Source organism: Lissotriton vulgaris, chromosome 1_1 (genome assembly GCF_964263255.1).
Source record: "Lissotriton vulgaris chromosome 1_1, aLisVul1.2, whole genome shotgun sequence".
NCBI classification, from domain to species: domain Eukaryota; kingdom Metazoa; phylum Chordata; class Amphibia; order Caudata; family Salamandridae; genus Lissotriton; species Lissotriton vulgaris.
Window position 1 is genome coordinate 1,141,418,102 of NC_141685.1, and position 24,063 is coordinate 1,141,442,164.

Here is a 24,063-nt window from a genome sequence, read left to right on the forward strand (position 1 = left end):
TGGGAATATCAATGGACACTCGTTTTCAGTGACCTAGCACCATTGACAAAGCCAGAGACATGTTGGTAGTCCCACGTTGGTCATCATGTAAGGAGCTGGCACGCCCTCTGGTGCCGCCTCTTAACCTCCCTTAACTGGGACTCTCACAGCACCCCTAATTTAATCTCTAAATGTTTTGAAACATTTCATGTTTTCAATAATTTATCAATAAATGTTCAATTATCAAATTCTTTAATTCCATATACATCAATTTTCTTTCTCCAATCCTGTTACAGCTTTAATACTTGAAGACTTGTCATCCAATCCGAACACAGCACTTTCACAACGAGTGACTTATGCAAGTGGGGCACTCTGTGTTGTCATTAACCAATGAACCAATGAACCAATGTGAGCGCCGCCTTCTATGGCATGTTTTCTCACTCCTTACAGCGGTTCACCCTCCTTCACAATTTTCTCGTACACAAATTCTACAATTTTAAGCACACATAATAAACAAATACTTGGTCTGTTCCACAAAAAAAGTCAAGAGTTCTTAGATCATACAAGAATCAATCGGAATTAAGGTTTTAACACCCTCCAACTTCCCTACTCTTACACACATACACACACACACTCCCTCTCTCCCTCTCCGAATAGAGGGTACCAGAGTCCATATGTACATATTATGAATGGCTTCATTTTGGGTCTTATCAGGTGAAATGAAAATGAAGACATGGTCATTTTAGGTCTGCACTGCAGTTTCTTTATTGCAAAAGAGGCTAAAAGTGCATACTAGGAAGGACAATATACAGTTTGATAGGACTTCACGGAAAGCTGTGAAGGAGCTTCCCCTGCCCATGATGCATTGTAATGGCGGTTGTCTCCCAGCGCCAGTTGTGGTTTTTTTTTTAGAAATACTTGTGATAGTGATTAATAGTGCCCAACTCCATCCAGCAGGGGAGGCGGGCTGTTTATAAATTCAAATAATATTCCTACGATGTTGAACCTTCTATGATGCAGAACCGGGACTACAAGAATCTTTTTTTCTGCATCATAGATTCTTCATTGGTAGTCCTAAATACTTAAACAGAGTAGCAAGCTACATTAAAACCATAGAAAGCGACTGTTGTGCATTAGGAAAGACAATGAATATGAGAATATTAATGCTGCCTTAAGATACAGGGTTATAGATCACTTGTTGAGGTTTTAAAGTGTTTCCTGACCCATCCCTGCATCAGTCTGTGTTTCGGAGACTTGGCAATAATGTCTGGTAGATGTATGCACAGATTTCCGAGTTGTGTCTTTACAAATATCAGAAATTGGAACATTGCTGAGAGTGGTTTAGGTTGACCTGGGAGAGGCTTGTTTGCTAAATGATAACAGGCAGTGATTAATGCAAGCAACTAACCATCTAGCAATAGACTGGTGTAAACTGCTAAAGCCAAAGGCGGCCATAATTCGCAAAGAGCTGATTGGATTTTCTAAAGGTTTTAGTCTTGTCAAAGTAGAAGTACCCTTCTTATATCAAAGTACCCTTCTTATATCAACTAGTTTAGGGACTGTTCAACGGGTGTCACTGGGGATTTGGGAAGAAGGTGGTAGTAATGGTTTGTTTGATATGAAATTCTGAAACGATCCTTGGGAGGAAATAACCATGTGTCCTCATCACTACTCTGTTAGAGTGGAATACAGTAGAAGGTCCAATGGAAGACAGAGTGTGTCTCATGCTCACTCCCAAGCAGAAGTGATGGCTACTAAGAAGGCTGCTTTCTCTGAAAGGTGTTGCAATGTAGCCTTGTGAATAGGATCAAATTGAGCATCCATAATTTTCCATATAACTAGATTCGATTTAAAGAAGTCTTTAATTACTGATACCTTGAAAAATGAAATAAGAAAATCTGATTGTGAGAATTTCCTATATGCAGTTATAGCTACCAGGTGTACTTTAATACATGAAAACAGAATCTTAGCTGTACTAAGTGCAGGAGATACAATATTATAATATCCTCTTGACAGGCAATAGGATTGTGACCATTGTTTTGACACCACAAACAGAAACGTTTTCACTTCATGGAATAACAAGGTTCTTCTACCATGGTTTATGTAAATGAGATTTCACTGGTGGAGCTTACACTGTGGCATAGTACTCTAAACCTCAGGGAAATTCCACAGTGGTGCTCACAGGCTGTGGAGAGAAATTGAGCCAGTACTATAAAATATTTGGTAGCATTTTCCTGTTGAAGGACGGTGGGAGAGATTGGGTTAGCAGCTATACCTTTGTCATTGTCTCTCCAGAGACAGGTCTTCTTCTAGGGGTGGTTGACTTTGAGGTAGTCTTGGTTTTGGAAGTATGCCTTTGGAATTGGTGTCTTTTGCCCTGTGGATATTTTTGCAGCTGAAGGGATTTTCACCTTCCATTGGAAGAATCTGTGAAATGTTGTATAAACTGTTGTTTGAAAAATATTTTCTTCCAATCCCACTGCCTCAAAGGTCTACACTATGCTTAATTTTTCATTTTGAAAATCTCGTTATAGGTATGATGACTAAACAGAGCTGGCCCTGAAAACGGACAATTAAAACTCTTATGTCAAACTTCTAGCTTCAAGGTGTTGAAGTCAAGTCTGGAAGACCTAATTGCAATACCATGACAATAGGCAGTGAAAGCTGATTATGTAGGGCCTACTGCTGTGCTGATCACTTGGTTGGCTATCAGTGAACTCGTATTAAGTTTCTGTAGGAAGTCTTGTTGTCAATGTTTTGGCAAATCATCCCTAAAAGACATCATGGTGTCCATTATCTCTCTCTGTTATCTGCCAAGAATTCTTCAGATTTCCCTTCCTGTCGCCTCCCACCTCTTAACTCTCTCTTTCCAGTAGAACAAAAGTCTCTGGTGCCAATGAATGTCCCCTTCTCACTGAAGGGGCAACATCGAGTCTGGTTTGGGATCAGCCTTTTAGAACTCTTGATCTTGTTGTGGAGACATATTTTTTTCAGGAAACATGGAGCAGCATCTTTCAGCATAGCAGGTGTGAGAAATGTGCTCTTTGCTATGTCAGCGAGGCCAAGGACTAGTGGAAGGAGAGGCTTCAGAGACACTGTTGGTTGTAATGTCTCTAGGATTACTGAAACCCTGTGATGCAGTGTTACCAGAGGAATGTTGAGCTTCGGACCTCCTCTACCAAAGACCTCGCAATGTAACACAAGGGTGGCGCAAAACCTAGACGAGATTTGCCAAGTCATGCAAGGCCACCTTGAGTGGTCCTGCAGTGCTTGGCAAAATTGGAGTAATGCAAGGCATCTGAAGTCGCTACCTTGCATTACTCTGCCCCAGGGAGGCATTCCATGGGTGGCGCATGGGTGTTCCCACATATCCATCCATGGATATTGGTGCATTCCCAGTTTTATCATGCGTGGTAGACCGGGGAATGCGTCAAAATTCTACGCCTGCCCATGGGAGGCATAACGAGGACAAATAGGTTTATTTCTCTTAATTTTTTACTCTTTGTATATGCGATGCATTCTGCAGCACACATAGAAGGAGGAAAAAGCTTCAAAGAATTTTTAGTGCAGGATGGTGCCCCTTTGTGCACAAAAACAATCCTGCCTGCGCGCAGGCATCCTTGCACCATAGTGCACCAGCGCAAGGAAAGGACTGGAATGCACCATATAGTGTTAGAGTGGCGTCATTCCTGCCGTCTCCCTGTCACGCAACACAGTGTAGCACAGCAAGGTGTCAGCTGCTCTGACTTGTGTGACATTTTGATAAATATGCCTTAAGTTTCATGAACCTTAAAGGTTGGGGTGAGACTACAAAGTGAGAGGCATTGGTAAGGCCTGATTTTGTTTAGATATGCTCTCTGTCATTCTCCTATTCTTTGGTGTTAGTGCATGACACGTTGTAGAGATCCTTGGAGTGGGAGTCTGACTAGTTGACGTAAATCAAGGTGTATGAAAGGACTTTGCAAGGTGAATGAAAATGCAGGAGGAGACAGACAGACAGATTTCATCCTGGATATCGATGGTGATGGCAAGGCATTCATTTTTCATTTTCTCGACGTCGATGATGGTGATTTTGTTAGATGTTGATTCTTAAATGGTGATGGGGAGCGATGCTTCCTCCTATAGGCAACAATGGCTGTGTCCACGTCAATCGTTGAATCTTCTTCAACGTCAATGATGACAGTGATTGTATCGACATGATTCAATGGTCTTTCAACGTCAATGGTGTCACACCTTTGAAAGATCAATGTCCCCGGTCTTTATGGCAGTGGTGAGTTGATGGTGTTAAACCAATCTTAGACGATGAGAAAGTAGCTGCCGAAGTTTTCAATGTCGACACTGTAAGTCTTGACCACGGTCTTAAACGATGTTGGAAGGTATGACGCTGAATGGGTTTTTAGCCTTGTCTTCTGCCCCTTGGGTCTTCCCTTGTAGAGTCTTTGCCAGGGGCCAGCTTACTTTCAGCTTACTTCCTCTATTTTCTTCTTCTCGTCTTCTGCTTATGTCTTGGAGCATCCCTCTCAACCTTCTGCTCTCCCGGGCATTTAATGTCCTCTTTGACATTTTCTGACAAACATTACACTCCTTCACAGAGTGTGAAGCTGGGAGACATACAACACAGACGTTGTGTGCGTCAAAGACTGCCCTTTTCCTTCCACATGAAGGCCACTTCTCAGCAACAGAACACCTTCTGACTGGAAAATGTTTCCTGCTCCTGATGAAACCACATTACTCGGTAGATGGATGTTAAAAACATTTGCAACAGTTAGTAAACTGAAAAAAGGGTTTGTGCTATACGTGAGGAATGGATGATTGAACAGATTTTTCATGTTCACTTGGTAAACCCGAGAATCTTGACAAGCATCAGATTTCAAGCCACAGTATACAAAGTGTGTTGCTGTACTTTCAACTGTTTACAAATCTAGTGGTGGGAATATGATGAAAGTATCAAAGAGAAAGTTATCACTTTGCTTACAGGTCTCTGCTACAGCTTTCAGCCAATTCCTATATGATGTGTTAAATATGTTTTAAAGACATGTGAGATCCATATACAAGTTGAAAAAAGAATGCAAATCGAAATTGTGAAAAGTCCAGTTTGCAAATATGATTTATATTGCTGCTGATTCATAGAGCACCACCTATAATACAAGGGCTACTTTAGATTAAATCAAGGAGCTCCAGACCACCTTCCTCCTATTACTGTTTTTGCTGTTAAATGTTCGAGTGTACTTTGCCTACCACATTGCAGATAGGAGCGTTGGGAAAAAGGGTAAACACAGTTTTGGTTTTCAAGCTGCAAACTAGCTCATCCCATTATTCATTTATAACTCGGGGGCTTTTCTGCCATTCCCTAGCATGTGGTCAGACCAGTTCCAACTTTTATCCTAACATATCAGTATAAGAGTACCTATTACCAGAGATGCACGAGTTGCAATAGGCGAGAATGTTCTTCTGACCTTCTTCAACAAGCTGCCTCTATCGGGGCGGAAGGGGCCCTCAGCAAAGCAATGAGAAAATGCACTTTCTTCTCAAGCATTTCACATAACTGTCTCTGTTTCTCTCCTCATCTTGTGAGCACCACTGTAGAATTTCCCAGGGATTCAGAGTACTATGCCATGTTAAAATATCAAAACAATTTATTTCTTTCATTGTAAACTCCACCAGTGAAATCGCATACACCGAAGCCAAAGCCGAAGAATCGAGAAAACGTTGGCAAAATTATGATGAAATGGGTCTATTGAGAGAAAAACAAAATCACTCTTTTCCAGTAAAAGTGTGCAAAACAGCATGTAATGAATTTGCAAAACCTGAATCTGTTTGGACCAAAAGTCCATATGAAGGCATTGTTTTCTCAGATATTGTTTTATTAATTGACAGTCTCCACCATATTTCTCCCAGTAGATCCCACACACCAACCTCCTGAAAGGACTTATTAAATCGTCCTGCTGCAGGTTTTCTTTGCCTGTTCAAAAGTTAAGGATGAGAAGGGGAAATGATTGATCTAAATGAAATTCCAAAAGGAGATTGGGAACTGAGGGAGGAAAACTGAGTGCTCATTGAGAAACATTGAGAGTAGGTAGGATCACAGCCTTATTCGATTCCCTTTGCTCGAAGCTCTTCCTTGACTCTTCTTAGGTAATCTGGATCTGGGTAACCAAACCTGATGGAAGGAAAAGAATCAGAGATATTCTTAGACTGCATGCACAGCTTCTTATTCCCACTCAACTTAGGTCATCACAAGAATCATGAGAATTGTCAATAAATATCAAGGTGATTCAGCATTTTTATTTCACATGTTCAAATTCTAAGAAGGGAAAAGTTACCTTTATGGATCCTCTGTTCCTCCTAGTCAACTGTGTTCTAGTACCAACCAGTGTGATGTGCACACTGCCATCTATAGACAAAACTGGCAATAATTATTTAACCCTTTCATCGCCTGGGTATTTGCGCACTTTTGTGCCAGAGGTTGTTTCCCCCAAAAACAATGGTTGGTTGTTCTGACCCATGTAACTCTTTCGTCTTTTTATGCACCCTCACAATTATGTGTTTTTTAAATTTATTCTGGGCTTTCTATTGGCAAAAACCTTTCATTAATATCTCACTGCATGCTGATGAAACAAAATATGTGGAGTTACTTTTTATATGTAATTATAGTGCAGATCAATAAATCATGGAAGCATCACTGTGTATGTAATGGCAAATGTCAAAATCAGGGCAATATTGGAGGGTTCAAAATTGTGCCAGAAGTACAGAAGGATTTTGTGTTCACAAGCCCTGTGATTCTCACAACCACTAGGTGTGTGACAACAAAATCCTGATGTGTTATTTACAAAATCTGTTTTAGGAGTCAGAAACGTTTTTCCAACTCGAATAATCGGTTTTGCAACCCATACTGAATTTCATTTTGGGAGGGGTGTGAACGGGGCGTTCCTTACAAATCGCGCTCTGGTAACCAAGTTATCACTTGTTTGTGGCTGCAAGCCATTGACCAATTATCGACTCTTCAAAGGAGGGACAACCAACTGCCTGCTCCTTCTTAAGTTTTCCCAAAGTGGAATTTTTAAAAAGCAAAGCTCGGGGATTGATTTTGCGACCTAATTGTACATAGATCGGTTTTCAAAATCAGATTCCATTCGCAAAAAGTCGGTACACAATCTGCAATCCATTTTTAGCGAATGGAATTTTAGTGCATCAGGCCCCATATATTTGATAGTTCTGTTTATCGTAAGGAATTTACTGTTGCAAACCAGGCCTTCTCCATCCTTGACTGGCTGACTAAGAGAAGGCTTTGAGCATGATGTTTGTCAGATTTTCAACAACTTTGTCCCAAATCATGGTGATTTCCTCCAATCTCCCTCTCACTTAACATGTCCCTGCCAAGAAGTGACATCCATTTGTGTTCCCCTCTGTCTTATACGGATATCAGGGGCAAAGGGAACAAACTTAGTAGCATTGAATTTGGGGAATTCTGAAAGTAAATGAACGTGAAATGCTTTTCGAGGTGCAAGTCTGTTGGTCGCAGGTATCACCCCAGGACTTTTTGAAACTTACCACATAAATAGCTTTTCAGCATCTACACATCCTGGGGATTCCACCATTAGGTGTTTGTCTTATTTTCGAAAAATGTTAGTTCCCTCTAACTTTCCTCTTACAGGAACATATTCCTGACAAGGCTTGACACGCAACAGTATACCCTTGGCTCTCCTGCTCATAAAGCGTAATAGATATGTGTTTGTTTTCAATGCATTTGAGGGTCCAGGCAGCAATAAAATTGTAGGAGTGTATTTATGAAATTTTGAGAGCCACTGAAAGTGAAATGCTGATTTGCTGTACCTTTCTTTTGGTCAAAGGTATCACACTTGGGCCATATGATAAGGTCTTTGCTCTTACAGAGCGGTGTGCTTTGGCACACCATGGATATGGAGTGGCATGGTGGAAGTCAAGAGTTGTGTGAACTCGATGCTGTGCCTTTTAAGACGTTGGGATTTTAAAACGGTGCACATGTCGCGATACCCCTGACAAAGGGAATAGATATTCCGAAAATCCATTGGGTGACCGTAATAAAACCGTGACGTGTGGAAACGTACACTCCTTCCTTCTTGGTGTCATGTTTTGCGGTACAAACAGATGAATGAGTAAAATAAATCGGTTACATAACCGAAAAAGTGGTTTAAGCATACAGAAGAAATAAGGAGTACAAAGAAGACACATTTAATACTTGATTTATTGGACTCATAACAGTCCAGGATTTGGCTGTGCAGCCGGAAGGGTTCCCAAAATGTGGTTCCTCTGTGTTGAGTTTTCATATGGAACCTAACCAGAGCCCTATATTTTCAAAATCTACACAGCTTAATTACTTCATCAATGGGTGACAGAATTACACTGCGCTGATTCACTGGTCGGGAGTCGCCACCAAAAAAGCTGTTTTTTTTTTATACATGAGCTTTAATAAAATAGGCATTCCTCTTTGGCCTCCATTTCCCAGGAAAATGTAAGTTATTCTAGTGAATACATATCTTCTTTTCCTCTGTGTTTCCTCTCCATCAGGCCTTTGGTCGTACGCAACAGGGAATTAGGTGCACTGACAGGCCTACTGCCGGGCCATGTGCTCAACCTTGCGGGGCACCCAACAGCTGTACAGAGCAGAGGTATAGTTGCTGGGCCTGTCCTATTGGTCAGGCCCTGCGCACAACCCACACTGGAGTCCAACTCCCCCACTTCACACCACTGACTGCAGGGACTGTCATACACCAAACCCGGACGTAGGAAGCCAGATCCCAGCTGTGCATGGCCTTTGGCTGTGTGCAGCATGGAACTGGCCTGTACCCAACGCTGACAGTTGCCCAACCCCCACAGACACCCAAACATACACTTCTAGGTACCATAGTAGTATGCATCTTCCCTGAGAAAGGACCTTACTGAAAAAACATTTAATTTTCAAATGTTAGCCCTGTGGGGATTCCCTCTGCATCTCTTCCAATCAGTGCTTAGGCATCAGCATGTCTCTACCAATTCCCCTTAATCCCTATTTCCAAAACTCTTTCATAACACGGGGACCATGTCTTGTAGCGCTGGCCACAACCTTTTCTTCTCAGTTGCAGCCAGATCACTCTGCCCTGAGGGACCAGGATCGGTTCCACTGACCCAAAAAGACAAACAGGAGAAATGTTCCTCGGTGGACAAGAAGGTCCAGTTTTGATGGATACTTATAACACCAGGGGGCATATTACCAAGCAATAGCGATAATTATCGCTATTGCTTGGTTAGAGACTGAGATGCGGCGATTTTTATCGCAGATAAACCTTGGTATTACCAAGGTTTATCGCAAATGCGATAAAAATCGGCCGCAACTCATGAATATCGCTGAAAAGTCCGCGATATTCATGCATTACCGAGCTAATGCTCTTAGCCATGTTATTCACCTCCCATTGGATAACATGGCTAAGAACTGCTCAGGGCAGGTGTTAGCTTTCGGAGATATTCGCGCTTAGCGCGAATATCTCCAAAAGTTGGTAATAGGAGATAGCGATGTTAGCGACTGTTTCCAGTCGCTAACATCTTGGCACGCCCACTTTGCATGTCATTAGTGATAAATATCACTGACATGCAAAGTGGGGTCCAAGATGGTCGCTATCTCCTACTAGCTGTCGCTAACTGGTGTTAGCGACAGCTAGGTAATAGGGAGATAATTTTATCTCCACTTTCTTGGCTTTTAAAGCCAAAAAAGCGGAGATAAACCCCCTTTATAATATGCCCCCTGATTCCTCAGACACCAGAATATTCCTCTGGCCCAGATCGGATCGAGAAGGGTTGGCAATTCTCCTGCATGCAGTCAGATGGCGCTGTGCGGTTCCGTGCTGCTCTGGAAATGACAGAGAAGAGCCACATGTACGCTAAACTCCTGCGTGCTGACGTCAGTTCCTTTCTTTCCATGCCATGCAACTAGTAACTGTAGCTCATTTTTAATTTTCATCGGGTCTTCAACGATTTCTAAAAACAAGAAAACCATTGTTCTAGGGAATGAGATCCCCTCCTAAAACGACAATCTTCAGCCATTAGTTTAGGAAACGGATGTCAGTCATGGACCGCCAGGAGGTGTGTCTCTCGTGCCTGGTTTCAGGCCATGATTCAAAGTTGTCGATAAGTGTCCACTTATTTTTCCTAAAGCAATCTTGGACAGGGAGGCAAAGCTGTATGTGGTCGAACACCAGAAGAAATCAAAGCCTATGCACCCCACCTACTCCAAGGCGCAGGCCCACTCCCGCTTTCAGGCTGGTCTTGCAAAAAAGCCACCTTATTGTCAAAGTCTTCCGGTCAGTCCAAGTTGAAATCAAAAAGATATTGCAAAAGAATTAGGAGGCATGTGTCATCACACTGCCTCTCCAAGTGTAAGGAGGTGGCAAAATGGTGCCAGGATACTAATTTGTCTCCTCCGGGGTCCCCAAGCACTAATCTGATTCCCCAATAAATTTCCAATGTGCACTGAATTCCCCAGGCCATCAGTGACTCCTTAGTGAGTGGAAACCTTCAAGAGGCCATGCTGCGGATCATCGGTGCTCTACCGGCTCATCCTTTTCAGTCCAGTACAAACTCCGGTACTGACGCCTAGCCTGGCACATACACTAGAAGGACGCAACTTCTTGACACAGGAGCTGATATCTCCAGCACCGATGACAAGAGCCAACATGATCTTGGTTCCGATGTTCGACCCTGAATCAACTTCAGCCCAATCTCAACCGATGTCAGGCTACAAAATGATGAAAGTGCAACCAATTGCTATACAGCTTTATTCTGCAAGGGCACCTCGACCAAGGCAGTTGTGCTAAGAGAGGCTCCATTATTATTTTGGCTTTAATTCTGACCAAGGCATATTAAAGGAGATTATGATGGTGATTTCCCTCCTCATTAAACTGATTAAACTTTCTATGCAGAGTTTCAGCGAGCCAATGGTCTTGATAGTTCCCCTTATAAGGGAGGAATTCTCTAAATGGGTCACCTACGTAGGAAAGTGCTTTATTCTCAGTTGTAGTTCAGAGGTGTAAGATAAAGGAACCTTGTTGCAGGTGTCCCCCCACTTTTTTTCTCCCATTTTGACTACGAGATGCTAGTTTTCGACTCTGACAGTGCACTGGAGCCTGCTAACCAGGCTCCAATGCAGTGCTTTTTCTCCAAAACTGTAATATGTGAATTGGTAACCCCAATTGGCAAGGACCTTATAAGTCCCTAGTATATGGTACCAATGGTACCCAGGGCATGGGTGTTAAAGGGGTTCCCAGGGTTTGCAGCACTGGTTGTGCCACCCTGAGTGACCCAGATAAACTAATGACAGCAGGTCTGCCATTGTAGACTGCAGGAACAGTGTCAACTGCTCCATTTCGACTTTGCCCTCACCATGTGTAGAAAAGTCAATGAACTACTTTTAGTATATGTCAATCACCCTTAAGGTATGCCTATTGAGCCCTGGAGGCAGGGTGCAGTATGTTAAGAGTGTAGACATGTAAAGTGCAAGCTTATATGTATCTATAATGACTTTCCCATTAAAGTACACTATAAGTGATAGGCGGGTCATAAGACAACATGGGTTTGCACCTAGACAGACCCAGGGTCGCTAGCTCCATGACAGTACTACCTAAATATGTTGGGTTTGGTTTCAAGCAATGTGCCTTCTCTCCCCTGAGATTAATCTTGTGTCGAGGGAAGGCTAGCATGCACCCAGGTGGTTACCTTAGAGGGTGCCCACCTGGTTGTCCCAGTTTCTCTGTTCTCTGGCTGACAAGTGTGTGTTTCCCTGCAACTGCTGCTGCAAAGACAGGGTTATGACCTCCCGCCAGTGTGATTACTCACAGGAGTCAGGAACAAATGCCTGGACAGGAAGGAGGTCACCTCTTTCACCTCGGGAAGGCTAGTTAAGTGACACATCAAGAATGGTGAACTTCAAAGACTGCCCCACTTCTGATATGCATCAAGGCCGACTCCCAGAGGATGAAACAGCCCTCCCGTGCCCCAGGCTTTTTTGCATCCAGGCAAGGTGGGAAATTAGGTATGTAGGAGGGGTATACCTCCAGGAAGACTGGTCATACAACCAGGGTGAGCAGCCTGATCTGTACACCTAAAATAGTATTCTGCCAACTTTAGAGTGGCAGAAATAGTGGGTACTGGGTTGTAAAGGTGACCTACACTCCCAGGTGTGGTCACCTCAGGAGCAGATTTGTTGTCGGGACTATCTGCTTATTGGCTACTAGGTTCTACACCCCTCAACCCCCCCTAAATCCATGATTTTAAGCACCCTCCTGGCACCAGTAACTAAGTTCTGATCCAACTTGCATCAAGCGGACAAATGAAGAAACTGTGTCATCGACAACAAGACTTTGCACAAACAAAGGGAAGGATACCCTGAGCCTACACTTCCTGGAACTGTAAGAATGGTGCTCTTCCTAGTTTAAAGGTCGATTCCCCCAGATGGAAGGACCTCTTGGAGAACCCGACGTAAGCTTAGACTTCCTTGGACTAGTGAGACTAGTCCCCCACAAACTGCAGGAACCAAAGAATCACCGGCCATTGGACCATCTGAGGGAGTGACAGTATCCAAATGGACTAGTGCATTATGGGACATGCAGTCCAGCCTTCACTGAAGTTTCAAGCCTCTACCACATTTCCCTTGACCTCCAGACATTGAAGCAGCTCCAAGCTGAGCTTCCGCTACGAAGGCTTGTTGGTCACCTGTCAGGTAACTGACCCATTAACTTGACACTACATCAGGAGGGCATTGCACAACACCTGTGACCGACATCAGCAATGATCCCACTCTTGTGTTTTTGAATCTTGTTTCCACAGTACCATGTAAAGCATCAAAACCAGCTCCCTCACGGCTCCCGTTCAGCACTAGGGATGGCCAAGACAAAGCTGCACCCGGGCTCTAAAGGCGAGGTAAAATTGAACTGACTGGTGTGTCTTGCTCCAGGGACCTGCTTTTACCCTGTGAGGGTACAATGCAACTTGATCTCTAAGTGGCAGATTTTCATTAATAGTTTTTGCATTGACCGCAATGTTCAATTTATTTTACCAATACTGATACTCTACTTGAAACCAAAAAGGTAGCAAAAATGCATAGACCACAGTTCAACGCATCCAGGTGCTATTCAATAGCTGTTTATTTAGGAATACTTAGGATAAATAGTTTGAAGTTCAGATCCAATTCCACATAATTATATAACAACAATGAAAATGGAAACAAAAATTAACCAAAAAATCACACATACCTTCATTCATAAGTCTTCAGCCATTTCACAATCATACCTCACACATTCATTCAAACACGTACTCCATCAAATGGAGAATGTATGCACCAATTTGTAGAGTACAACCGGTCATCAAGACAGAGGACTCAATGGATTGTTCTTTGGAGTTCTGACAATTCGTTCATTCCATCCATCACACAGTTGAACTTCAAAATTAAGTACGCTTCTTTTCTCAACAACATGGTATCTAAATTACCTCCGTGTGGGGAAATTTTTAGGGCTGACAATACTGTCCACTTGAAGTCTTTCTCTGTGTGGTTACTGTGTGGTTACTCTCTAAAAAGTGTTGGACCATTGGGGCGGTCAGCACTTTTTGCTTTATTCTGGATCGGTGTTGTGCCAGCCTTTGGTTTATTTGCTAGTTGGTTTTCCCAATGTATAATTTTGGGCATGGGCAAATTATTGCATATACCAAATTACGGCTTTTACAATTGGTAAACTCTTTGTGTGTCCATTTATTGAGTTAAACTCAAACAACATCCCTTTTATTGTATTGGCACATGGGACACAAGTGCCACATTTGTGGTGGCCTTCAACTGGTTTCAAGTTCCAGAGATTGCGTAGAACAGAACAGATTGGGGTCTTTTGGCTGGATGATATGTTTTCCTCTGGGCCAGTATTCTTCTGAAACTGTTGCCCTTTGTCCATGTGATGAGCAATCGAGCCAAGCCATTTTACACTTTGTCTTTTTTTTCCAATTTTATCTCCCTTTTACCTGGAAATTTTTATTGCTGCTACCGCGCAGACATAAGTTTTATAAATGCAAAGCCGCCCTTTACTACCTACTGCAATTCAATGATTGCTTTGCAGTCGCGAGTTTCCTGAAGTGCCGAACCAAGCTAAAAATCAAGACCGTCAGTATACTATCACACCGACCAGCCCAGAACTCCAAAATGTATCTAGGAAAAATAAGACATTTTTTTTAAAATTCAATAAGGCGAACAAAAACAAACCTTACGCTTCCAGATCCATCCGGGAATGGCTACGGCCTGACAATCAGACGTCTGGTCACATCGAGAGTCAGTAAACGACCCAACTGGCAGTAATTACTAAAACACTAGAAATAACAGAGCCAACGTTTGAAGCCACGCACTTAATCAACGCAGCAACAGACCCGAGAATGTCGGTCCCTCTTGCAGCACCCCAGCTAGCTCTAGCAGCGTCACCAAATATTCAAGCAAACAACCCACAAGGACAACGCACTGTGGAAGCGACTCAAGCCCATCCAAGCGAATACGACCCATGTACAACAAATTCTCAGACTGTCGCTCAATCAACGTTGATGATGCGCCGAGTGCCCCAAGCGCCATCGGATGCCATAGATCTCGAGGACGCCGAAAATATGCCGCCCAATATCGGAACGCCTAGTTCACCACTCACGACGGCCTTCCAGCGGTCAATGGGGTTAAACAGGCAGGCAAACCCCCACCCACCTGGCATAGTACAGCCACCACAAACTGGCGGTCAGGCAGAAAAGTGGAGGGAAGTGGATTCCGCCTGTCAATTAAACTACACCCAATCCCAGGATCAGATAATAATGCTGTACCCCGACTATGTCTCACAGGGGAAGTGGGACATCCTCAACTGTAGCAACCTGCTAACACTTTGCGCAAACATCCCAGGGCTGGAAGGGATAAAAACTACAGACATTGAAATCTCCTTCCTGCCGCCAGACCCGGAGGAGAAAAATGAAACCACGGAGCTAACCTTTACGAGCCCGGACATTGGCGAGGCACTGAAAAGTCAGCACATGCTATTGGAAAGCTGGGGTATAAAAATAAAGTCTAAGCCCGCACAAAAATATCCCCTAATTTAAAAAACCCACTCCTCGTATTTCCAGCCGGGAAACACGGAACAACTAGCCGGAGGGAACTCACGCTCGCATGCTCCCCCATCCACGGGCCAAATGCGGCGTCCTTCCTTCAGGGGTCCAAAGCCGGCATAAATACAGGCCCAATCAACAGAACCCCAATCAAGATAACAACCAACCCGAGCCAGGGCAAACGCATATGCGCAACATTGGGGCACGCGAGCAAAGATTGGTCTTGGCTGCCGTTAGTACTAAACCCCAGATCCTAACCGACATTGCCCTAAAGACTTAGGCCATCCCCACCAAAGCATGACCAACGCGCATCCAAAACCCTTAGATAAAAACCGGTCTCCAGACAGCTTGAAAATCATGACCTGGAATGTTGCAGGGTTTAAAAAGTTGCTCCAGAACCAAACCGCGGTGAAATTCATGGAGGAGGCGGACATAATCTGCATACAAGAATCCTGGCAGATCCACCCTCTTACACTAAGAGGATATGCAGAATATGGAAAACCAGCAAAAAAGACCAACATATTTGGAAGACCATCGGTGGGGATATGCGTCTACATAAAACATTCACTGAAACTTGAATTCGCGGAAATACCCAACCTTCCGGACACCCTTCAGGCAGGCATCTTGAAAGGCCGCCATTCGATAAATGGAAATTTCTCATTTTTATTAATCAATCTCTATCATAATCCACATGGGGCTATAGCCAACTCGGCCATGCTAATAAACCACCTAAAGTCCTTATTGCTCCAATTTTTGTCATTAGAATGTATTATTCTTGGCGATTTCAACATCCACAACATAGGGGTACCAACCACACGAAGTCATCAGCCCGGGGCCACTAACGCACTGAACGACCTATTGAAAACTTACAAACTGGCGACAGCGCATTCAGTTCATCTAAAGAACAGCCCAGGGACCTTTGTCGGTCCCACATACAACAATCAAACAACGATTGACTACATCATCTTAAGTGACAAACTGCAAACCCTAATGCTAAACTTCTCAGTTCACCCGTGCAGTGACAGTGATCACGCTGCCTTAACCATCACGTTGAACTTTATAGTGGACACGCGCCATAGGCTTGAATGCATTGGAGCAGCCGACATTGTAGAACTAATAAAGCTGCCCAGAAGAATCAAATGGGGACAGACTGTAACTACCACATTTAACAACTGGGCAAACTCGTGGTCAGGCTGGCCACCGAGTGAACAGAAAAAGGGCGCAATAGCAACATGGAATGCCATAACAGGGACCCTGGCGGCGACTCTTCGTGGGGACACAAATAGAACAACTCATAGGCATCCCCCAACTGCATATGGATACAACAAAGAGATTAAAATAAGCGCTAAACAACTGAACATGAAACGTAAAGTCTTCCGCAAAACTGGCACAAGCTCAAATAAAAAACAATTACAAGACGCCAAAAAAAATCATTCAAAGAAAGTTTGGGCAGCAAAACGAGACTACTGTGAAACACAATGGCTGAAAATCTTTGACCTGTTGAGCCCAGGAAAATCGCTAGAGTTTTGGTAATATGTAAGCAACCTGGGACGAGGTTCAAACCACAGAGAAAACTCTCTTGGTGCATCCATCTGGGTTGCCCATGTAAAAGCACTCTACAACAAAGACAGACCTGTCAACAAGCAAAATGATGCATCCAGCGCAGGAGATGAACTAGATTCCATCAACGAGAAGAAAGCTCCGCCAGGAAAACTGTTAGTGTCTAAAATCCTAAAAAACATCAGACAAAACGGCGCCCCGGGTCCTAACGGCCTTCCTGGTCACTTATTCAAAGCAAATATTGATTTTTGGTCCGAAAATCTGACGCACCTGTTCACTGAATGCTGGCATCTGGGGGACATACCAGATTCTTGGAGAGGCTCGCTCTTACACCCAATCCACAAGAAAGGCCCCAAAACAGAACCATCAAACTAACGCATTATCGCCCTCCTGGATATTGAGGGAAAAGCCTACGCCAGTGCCTTCTTGAGGGACCTTGCAGACTGGACGAGTGAAGAAGGCCTTCTCCCACTCAGCCAAACCGGATTTAGACCTGGGTCCGCCACAGTCGATAACATCACCGCATTCTCTTTCTTGGTCCATCAAGCGCGGTCACAAAAAAGTCCCCCCTTATTCGCCTGCTTCATTGACTATTCGGCGGCGTTCGATGGGGTAGATCGCGCTATTCTGTGGAGAAAGCTGGTTCAATGGAACATCAATCCATCTCTGCTAAGAGCGATCCAGTCTTTGTACCAAAAAACGTGGGTGAGAATCAAACTCTCGAGGGACCACGCATCCGCGAAGATTGACACAGATCGAGGCCTAAAAGAAGGGTGCGTGCTAGCCCCATTGTTGTTTAAATTATATACAGCGGACATGGAGAGGGCCTTGACTGGGGCAGCCTTGGCTACCCCAAAGATCGGAGGGACCAAAATCCAATTTATGCAATATGCTGATGACTTGGTACTTCTGGATCACACTAGAATTGGACTACAAAAGGCGCTGACGGCACTTGCCGCATACAACGATAAAAACAGGCTGGTAGCAAACCCATCCAAGTCAAAAGTAATCATTTTTGGACATTACCCAAAGAAAAAAACATTAAGATGGAGGCTTGGTCATCTCTCACTGGAAAGCACACAACGGTACACCTACTTGGGCACCTGCTTCCAGGAGTCGGGGCTTCCAAGCGCCCATTTAAAGAATATTCAAGAAAAAGGTAAAACCATCACCTACGCCATCTGCAAGCTGCAAGCCTCCTTATATAGCCCTTCTACATTGGCTATTCAAAGAGTACTCAAAGCCAAGTTACTGCCGGCTCTCAATTATGCTCAACAGGCATTCCCGTGCAAACTGAACAAAGACTTAGAAAACATTAATTGCAGAGCCTATAAGAGACTATTCCATTTACCAAGGTGCACCACAAATACTCTTATCCGCCTGGAGTTCAAACTCAACCAGCAAAACCTGGAAGAGATGGCCGCCCTAAGTAAATACTACTTTTTAACAACAGCGGCACACGAGAACACACTCAAGGCAGTTCTGAAATGCATCTTCAGGGAACCCGGGAATCCCTGGTCAGCCACTCTCAATGCGGCAAAGGACCATCTCAATCTTGCCATCGAGTCTTGGAACCCGGAACAAGTCAATTACCCCGCCATCAAAAACGCGATTAAAAAACAAGTACGCTCGCGGTCACGGGAACTGGATTTGGAGTCATTGGCAAGAAAAGACTTCCACGAGTCCCTATGCCTGCCGCACATTCTGCACAATCCTAAATATCATCTTACGCAGGCTGTGGGCCGCGCAGCCCTTCACAAGATTTTAGCCTACAGACTACATCCGCTGCCCCTCAAAGAATTATACGCCTTTGGACAGGTCGGTTCAGGAGCTCGGGAATGTAGGCTCTGCAGGTATAAACGAGAGTCGTTGGCCCATCTTCTATTTTGCTGCCTGGCCCTGCGCATAGGCCAATCTTAAGACAAGCAGGGTCACGCACTGCAAAGGAGGCGATCAACCAACTGTTTACTCTGACCACGGTAAAACATATGGCCTCTTTTGGAAAGTTTATCCATCAGACAAGGTCCATGCTGATGGTCACCCAGGGCTCGAATATATAGAGACTTTGCAGACCCATGTCTTACTATGAACCCTACTTACCGTATCCACCAGTGCTCAGGGAGCCCCACACAGGCTCACTTCCCGAAACTCCCTTGGTTTTAACTTTTGTAATTTTGTACTTTGGTTTTAATGTAATGGTTTTGAGTAACCAAACAATAAAGTATTCATTCATTCATTCATTCATTCAATAGTGTTTGGTAAATGTGTGTGGTGTAGACCATGTTGCTGCCTTACATACGTCAGCTAGAGGGATGTTACCTAAAAAAACATAGTAGCCCCTATTTTGTGAGTGGATGCTCTCTAAGGGGTATAGATAAAGTTATTTTAGCTTTCACATAGCATGTTTGAATGTATTTAACAATCCATGTTAACATTTCAGATTTAGAGATGGGATTGCCTTTGTGAGGTGGAGCAAATGCAGCCAACAGTGGTTTTGTTTTGCGAAAATCTTTTGTCCTTTCTATGTAGTACAAATAGGCTCTTCTAACATCAAGCGTGTGAAGAGCTTGTTCTGCTACTGAATCAGATTGAGGAAAAAACACAGGTAACTCAACTGGTTGGTTAATATGAAATCAGAAACTACTTCGGGAAGGAATTTGGTATTGGTGCGAACTTCCCTGTCTTTGTGGAGCTGAAAAAAGGGTTCTTTTAAGGTTCATGCCTGTAGCTCACCAACTCTCCTCAATGAAATGTTTGCAATGAGGAAAGCAACCTTCCATGAAAGAAACTGTAAACGACAATTATGCAAAGGTTTAAAAGGTGGACCTTTAATCTTTTTAAGGACAATGTTAAGATTACACACTGGTACAGGGGGAATTCTTGGTGGTATTACTCTTTTCAAGCCTTCCATGAAGGCTTAATTACTGGAACTTTGAATAGGGATAACTGCTATCTGTGCTTCAAATATGCAGCTACCGCTGCAAGGTTAAAACTAATAGATGTATAACCCTGCCCAGTTTGCTGTAAGTGCAACAGGTAACAGATAATGTTTTGTACAGAAGCATCTAGAGGATTGATTTTATTGTTATTACAATAGACAACACATCTTTTCCACTTTGCTGCATAACACTCTCTGGTAGTAGGCTGTCTTGCTTCCTTTAGAATGGTCATACTGTCTGGCGGTAGATTTAAATAACCAAACTCTATGACAGGAGCCAGATTACTAGGTTTATTTCTTTGGGTTTTGGATGCCGGATTTCAACATGGTTCTGAGTGAGGAGCCTGGAGGCAAGACTGTATCATTCCCAGCAGTTGCATGAATACTCTAACTGGAAATGTTTGGTTGGGTTGAAACTGTAGTATCATAGACTGAATGTTGTGAATTCTGGCTACATTGGGAGAGGCTAGAGCTTTGAGAGTGTCAATAGTGGCCCCTAGGTAAGACTGCATCTGTGAAGGATGCAGGTAAGATTTCTGGGCAATGACCATGAAGGCCAATTGATGAAGTAGGTCTGTTGTGGTCTGAGTGTGTAAAGACAGTTTTGTTAAGTGCTAGCTTTGATGAGCCAGTGGTCTTGGTAGGGGAAGACATGACTATGTTGTCTTCTGAGGTGAGCTGCAACTACTGCCAGCCGTTTGGTAAATACTCTGGGAGTAGTGGTCATTCCAAACAAGAGTACCTTTAACTGGTAATGTTTGCCTGCTTTCACAAATCTGAGGTATTTGCAATGAGCTGGATGAATTGGAATGTGAAAATATGCGTCTTTCAGGTCTAGAGTAGACATAAAACCGCCCTGCTGTAAAAGTGGAAGTACCTGTTGAAGGGTTACCATGTGAAAGTTCTCAGAAAGTCTGTATTGGTTTAACTCTCTGAGATCCAGAATAGGTCCTAAGGAGCCGCCCTTTTTGGGGATCAGAAAGTATAGAGAGTAAACCCCTGGAGCTAGGTACTGTAGTGGAACTGGTTTCTATGGCTTCCTTTAGTGAGAGAGATTGCACTTCTTGTTTTAGCAACTGCTAGTGGTCTTGTGACAATTTGTGAGAGCGAGGTGGAATGTTTGGACGATTGGCAGTAAAATCCAGGCAATAACCATGGTGGATAATTCCGATTAACCATTTGTCGGTTGTTATAGATTATCAAATGGGGAGAAACTGTTGAAGTCTTCCCCGACAGGTGTGGAATAGTCGGAGGGAAGCGTGGGGAAGTCACTGCTTGTTAGGGGAACGGGAGTTACAGGGTGTGGAGCCCTTACCCCTGCCTTTGGAGTTCTTTCGTCTATACCCACCTCTATAAAAACCTCTTGAGGAAGAGGACTGGTTGTTACCTTTGTAAGAGAAAGCATTCTAGTCTGAGGGTGTGGTTTTGGTCCCTCCTAGATAAAAGGAGCTGAAGGACTGGGTTCTTTTGGACCCAGCGGTGCCAGGGCACAACACCTGAAACCTTCGTGGGTAACCTGCTCCGGCGTACAAGTCACAGAGACACGGGACACTTCCTTGGGCGTCAAAGATTCAAGCTTTATTTGCTGCAGGGAACACAGAAGTCACAGGAAGTACATCGAGTGTAGTTCGGGGAGACTGCTTCAAATTGGTTTTGTGGATCGCTCCTTTTATACAGTTCTTACCCATAGGATAACATGTTACACAAAAGTTTACGACCCGGTTCCCACAATTAGCCCCCAGAGGGGTCGCTTTGGTCACTTTAAAACACACAAGGTCCGGAACATAAGTGCGGAAACATTTGGTGGTTCCCAACTGTAAAAACCCATCTTCCCGCTATTAGCAAATTCCAATCAGCAGTAAAGTAGATCGAAATAGGGACGAAGACAGGTGCAGAGGAAGACGGAGACAGTGGGGAGATCGGAAAGGGTGTAAAAGGGGAGGTATCAAGAAACACGAGATACAGGCATCAAAGGGACGCGCCTAATGAGATGCACGACTGAGACAATAAGCCCGAGCGGCAAGATGAGCCTCGAGCGGCGCCATCTGCCTTACAGCAGCAACCCCTTCGTCATAAAGATACTTACAAAGAACATGTGTCTTCCGCCAATATCTTGGGAGTCCCAGGGTCGCGAAGCGGACAGCGTCCGTTCGCTGGCTACTTGAGGGCAAGAGACAAAATGGATGCCGTATCTAAGATGGAACCCGTGGGTACAGATGAAAAACCCACATAACAAACGAACGGTTTAAGTTAGCACAGCGAAACTGCGCACACTTACTAAACTCGTTATTTGCGGTTCATAGATACCAGACTCGACCATGTTCGTGCGAGTCGAAGACACCACTTACGATTGTCACGGAACCTCAGACGCTCCTTTTGCCCTCATGTAGGCAAGCACTAGTCGGAATCATACTCGATATTCATCAGACCATCAAGATGTTGTTGTAGCATAGCTCTGTCCAACCGAGTCCCCTTGGTAACAGATGGTTGTCTCATACACGTTGTAGCACAGAGGCCACATAAGGCAGGACCACACTGTACGCAAAGGCAACACGTGAACAGGAACACTACCACAACCCCGATGATCATCAGAATCTTCCAAACCCAAGTCGACATCAGGCCCCAAAACCATCCAAGTAGCGTCCAATCCCCTACATCCACGTGTATGGATTCGGAGATCTTATGCAACTTCGAGATGGCTTGATAGACAGTAGGAGCATTATCTGGAATGAAAATGCAGCAGCTCGAATGGATCACCTTACATACCCCACCGCGATCTGCTAAGATGACATCTAAAACCATACGGTTTTGTAACGTCATAAGTCTCTCCGCCTGAAGTTCTGTGGTGATATTACCAAGGGCACTGGCAGTAATATTAGCTGTCGATTCTACCACTCGAGTCAACTGTCTCAGGTTCCTACTATTAACCATAGGTCCCCAAAACGGGAGGAAACCCTTGAAAAAGTCTCCTGCCTCTTGACCGGCAGTATCCTCTTCGCTAATTACGCCTCGTACAACTCTAGTCTTATGATAATCGGCATCTACAGTGAACGTCGGAGGCAACAAATTAGCAATGAAACATGAGCCCATGAAGTCTGCGGGCAACCACGTGTATGCACGATCATAACAAATAAAGTATGTACCCTTGGCAGCCAGAAACACAGGGGACGAGAACATTGGCAGATTGTAACTTTCAGTGCAAGCACTTGCTCCAAGTAGGGCTTGCGAACCACGACCCATAAGACAAAGATTACCAGTGTGGGGTACAACCCATATTGGAGGCGAGCTTTTAAGCTGCTTTTCACTAGTGAACATACTATATTCCCCTCTACTTAGGACCCTATAGGCTTGTACCTCTTCTTCAGGGATAAGAAAAGGGTCATGGATCTCATCTTCCATATCCTCTATTGCCATCGATAGCAGCCTCTGATACGAGGTAGGACCAGAGTAGGGGGAACGTTGTTCTTGAATGGGGTGGAAACCCAGTGCGCTTCGAAACATTGTTTGAAATGCTCGAGCTGACCCTTGGGAACTATACGGTAACACCAGATATGGAATTCCCTTACCCGTAGTATGTGGCATCAACCCACACACCCAACAATTAGTAGTGTTAACCACTAACTGATGCTGATGGAGGAGCTGAATAAAGGAATTGTTGCGGAATTCTACACGTCTAGCCTGCTCGTGTTCCGGTAACATATGAAAGGAATGAGGAGAAGCAGTCGAAGTAAGGTTAGGGTAAGGAGTAGAAGTAGGGGTAGCAAGTAAGAAGTAAGACATAATGTAATACACCCCACCCGTCAAAAATGCAGAAGCAGTCAGAAACAACACAAACAATTGAAATATAAAACATTTGGTACGACTAAGTTGCTGCAGCTTGAATCTGTACGCCTGAGCTCCTTCCAAATCATTCAGCTTCGAAAATGCCATTCCCTACGACCGTCCGCAACGTTTCTTGACGCACTTCGTTCTGTGCAGCAATAGTCAATCCCCAGGAGTTCCTAGGAACCAACGGCCTTTAACCTAGCGTCAAGACCTACTGTCCAGAAGGAAGTACGCGCGCGGCCCTACGGCCTTCAATACACAATATGTATGTACAAGCACAATGTCTCTCAGCTGTGGAAGTAAAAAGATACAAGGAAGGAAACTCAATATATATATATGTACACAATTCACAGTGATACGAATGTTCAAAACTGATCACGGGAAACGAGGATATTGCAGTTGTCAATTTCAGCAAAGCAAGAAAATTTTATTTGTCCTTAGTGCGAGATCGCAGAGAATATCTGTGTTTCCCGGGACGTGTCTGCTCGTCGAACAAAGGATCCGTTGAAGAGACAGCGTCCTGCTGATCAGTTAGTTGATCTGGTCTTGAGTCTTTTGCTGACAAATGTTCAACAGTGGCTTTCTGCTGCGCTGAGGGTTCTCCAACAAGCTGTGCGTCGCTAAAGGGTACAAACGCCGGC

General features: G+C 44.1%; 1 protein-coding gene across 1 annotated transcript in view; it reads right to left on the bottom strand.

Moving 5' to 3' along the window:
• Positions 1-719: 719 nt before the first annotated feature.
• LOC147748799 (E3 ubiquitin-protein ligase DTX3L-like) overlaps positions 720-24,063 on the bottom strand; it is a 719,624-nt gene continuing 696,280 nt past the window's right edge. Inside the window, exons 9-10 of the mRNA XM_086963890.1 lie at positions 3,103-6,139; positions 720-2,929 (exon numbers count right to left, since the gene is read on the bottom strand). Coding sequence (XP_086820016.1) covers positions 6,070-6,139 — 70 coding nt within the window. The 3' untranslated portion in view covers positions 720-2,929; positions 3,103-6,069. The remainder of the gene's footprint in view (positions 2,930-3,102; positions 6,140-24,063) is intronic.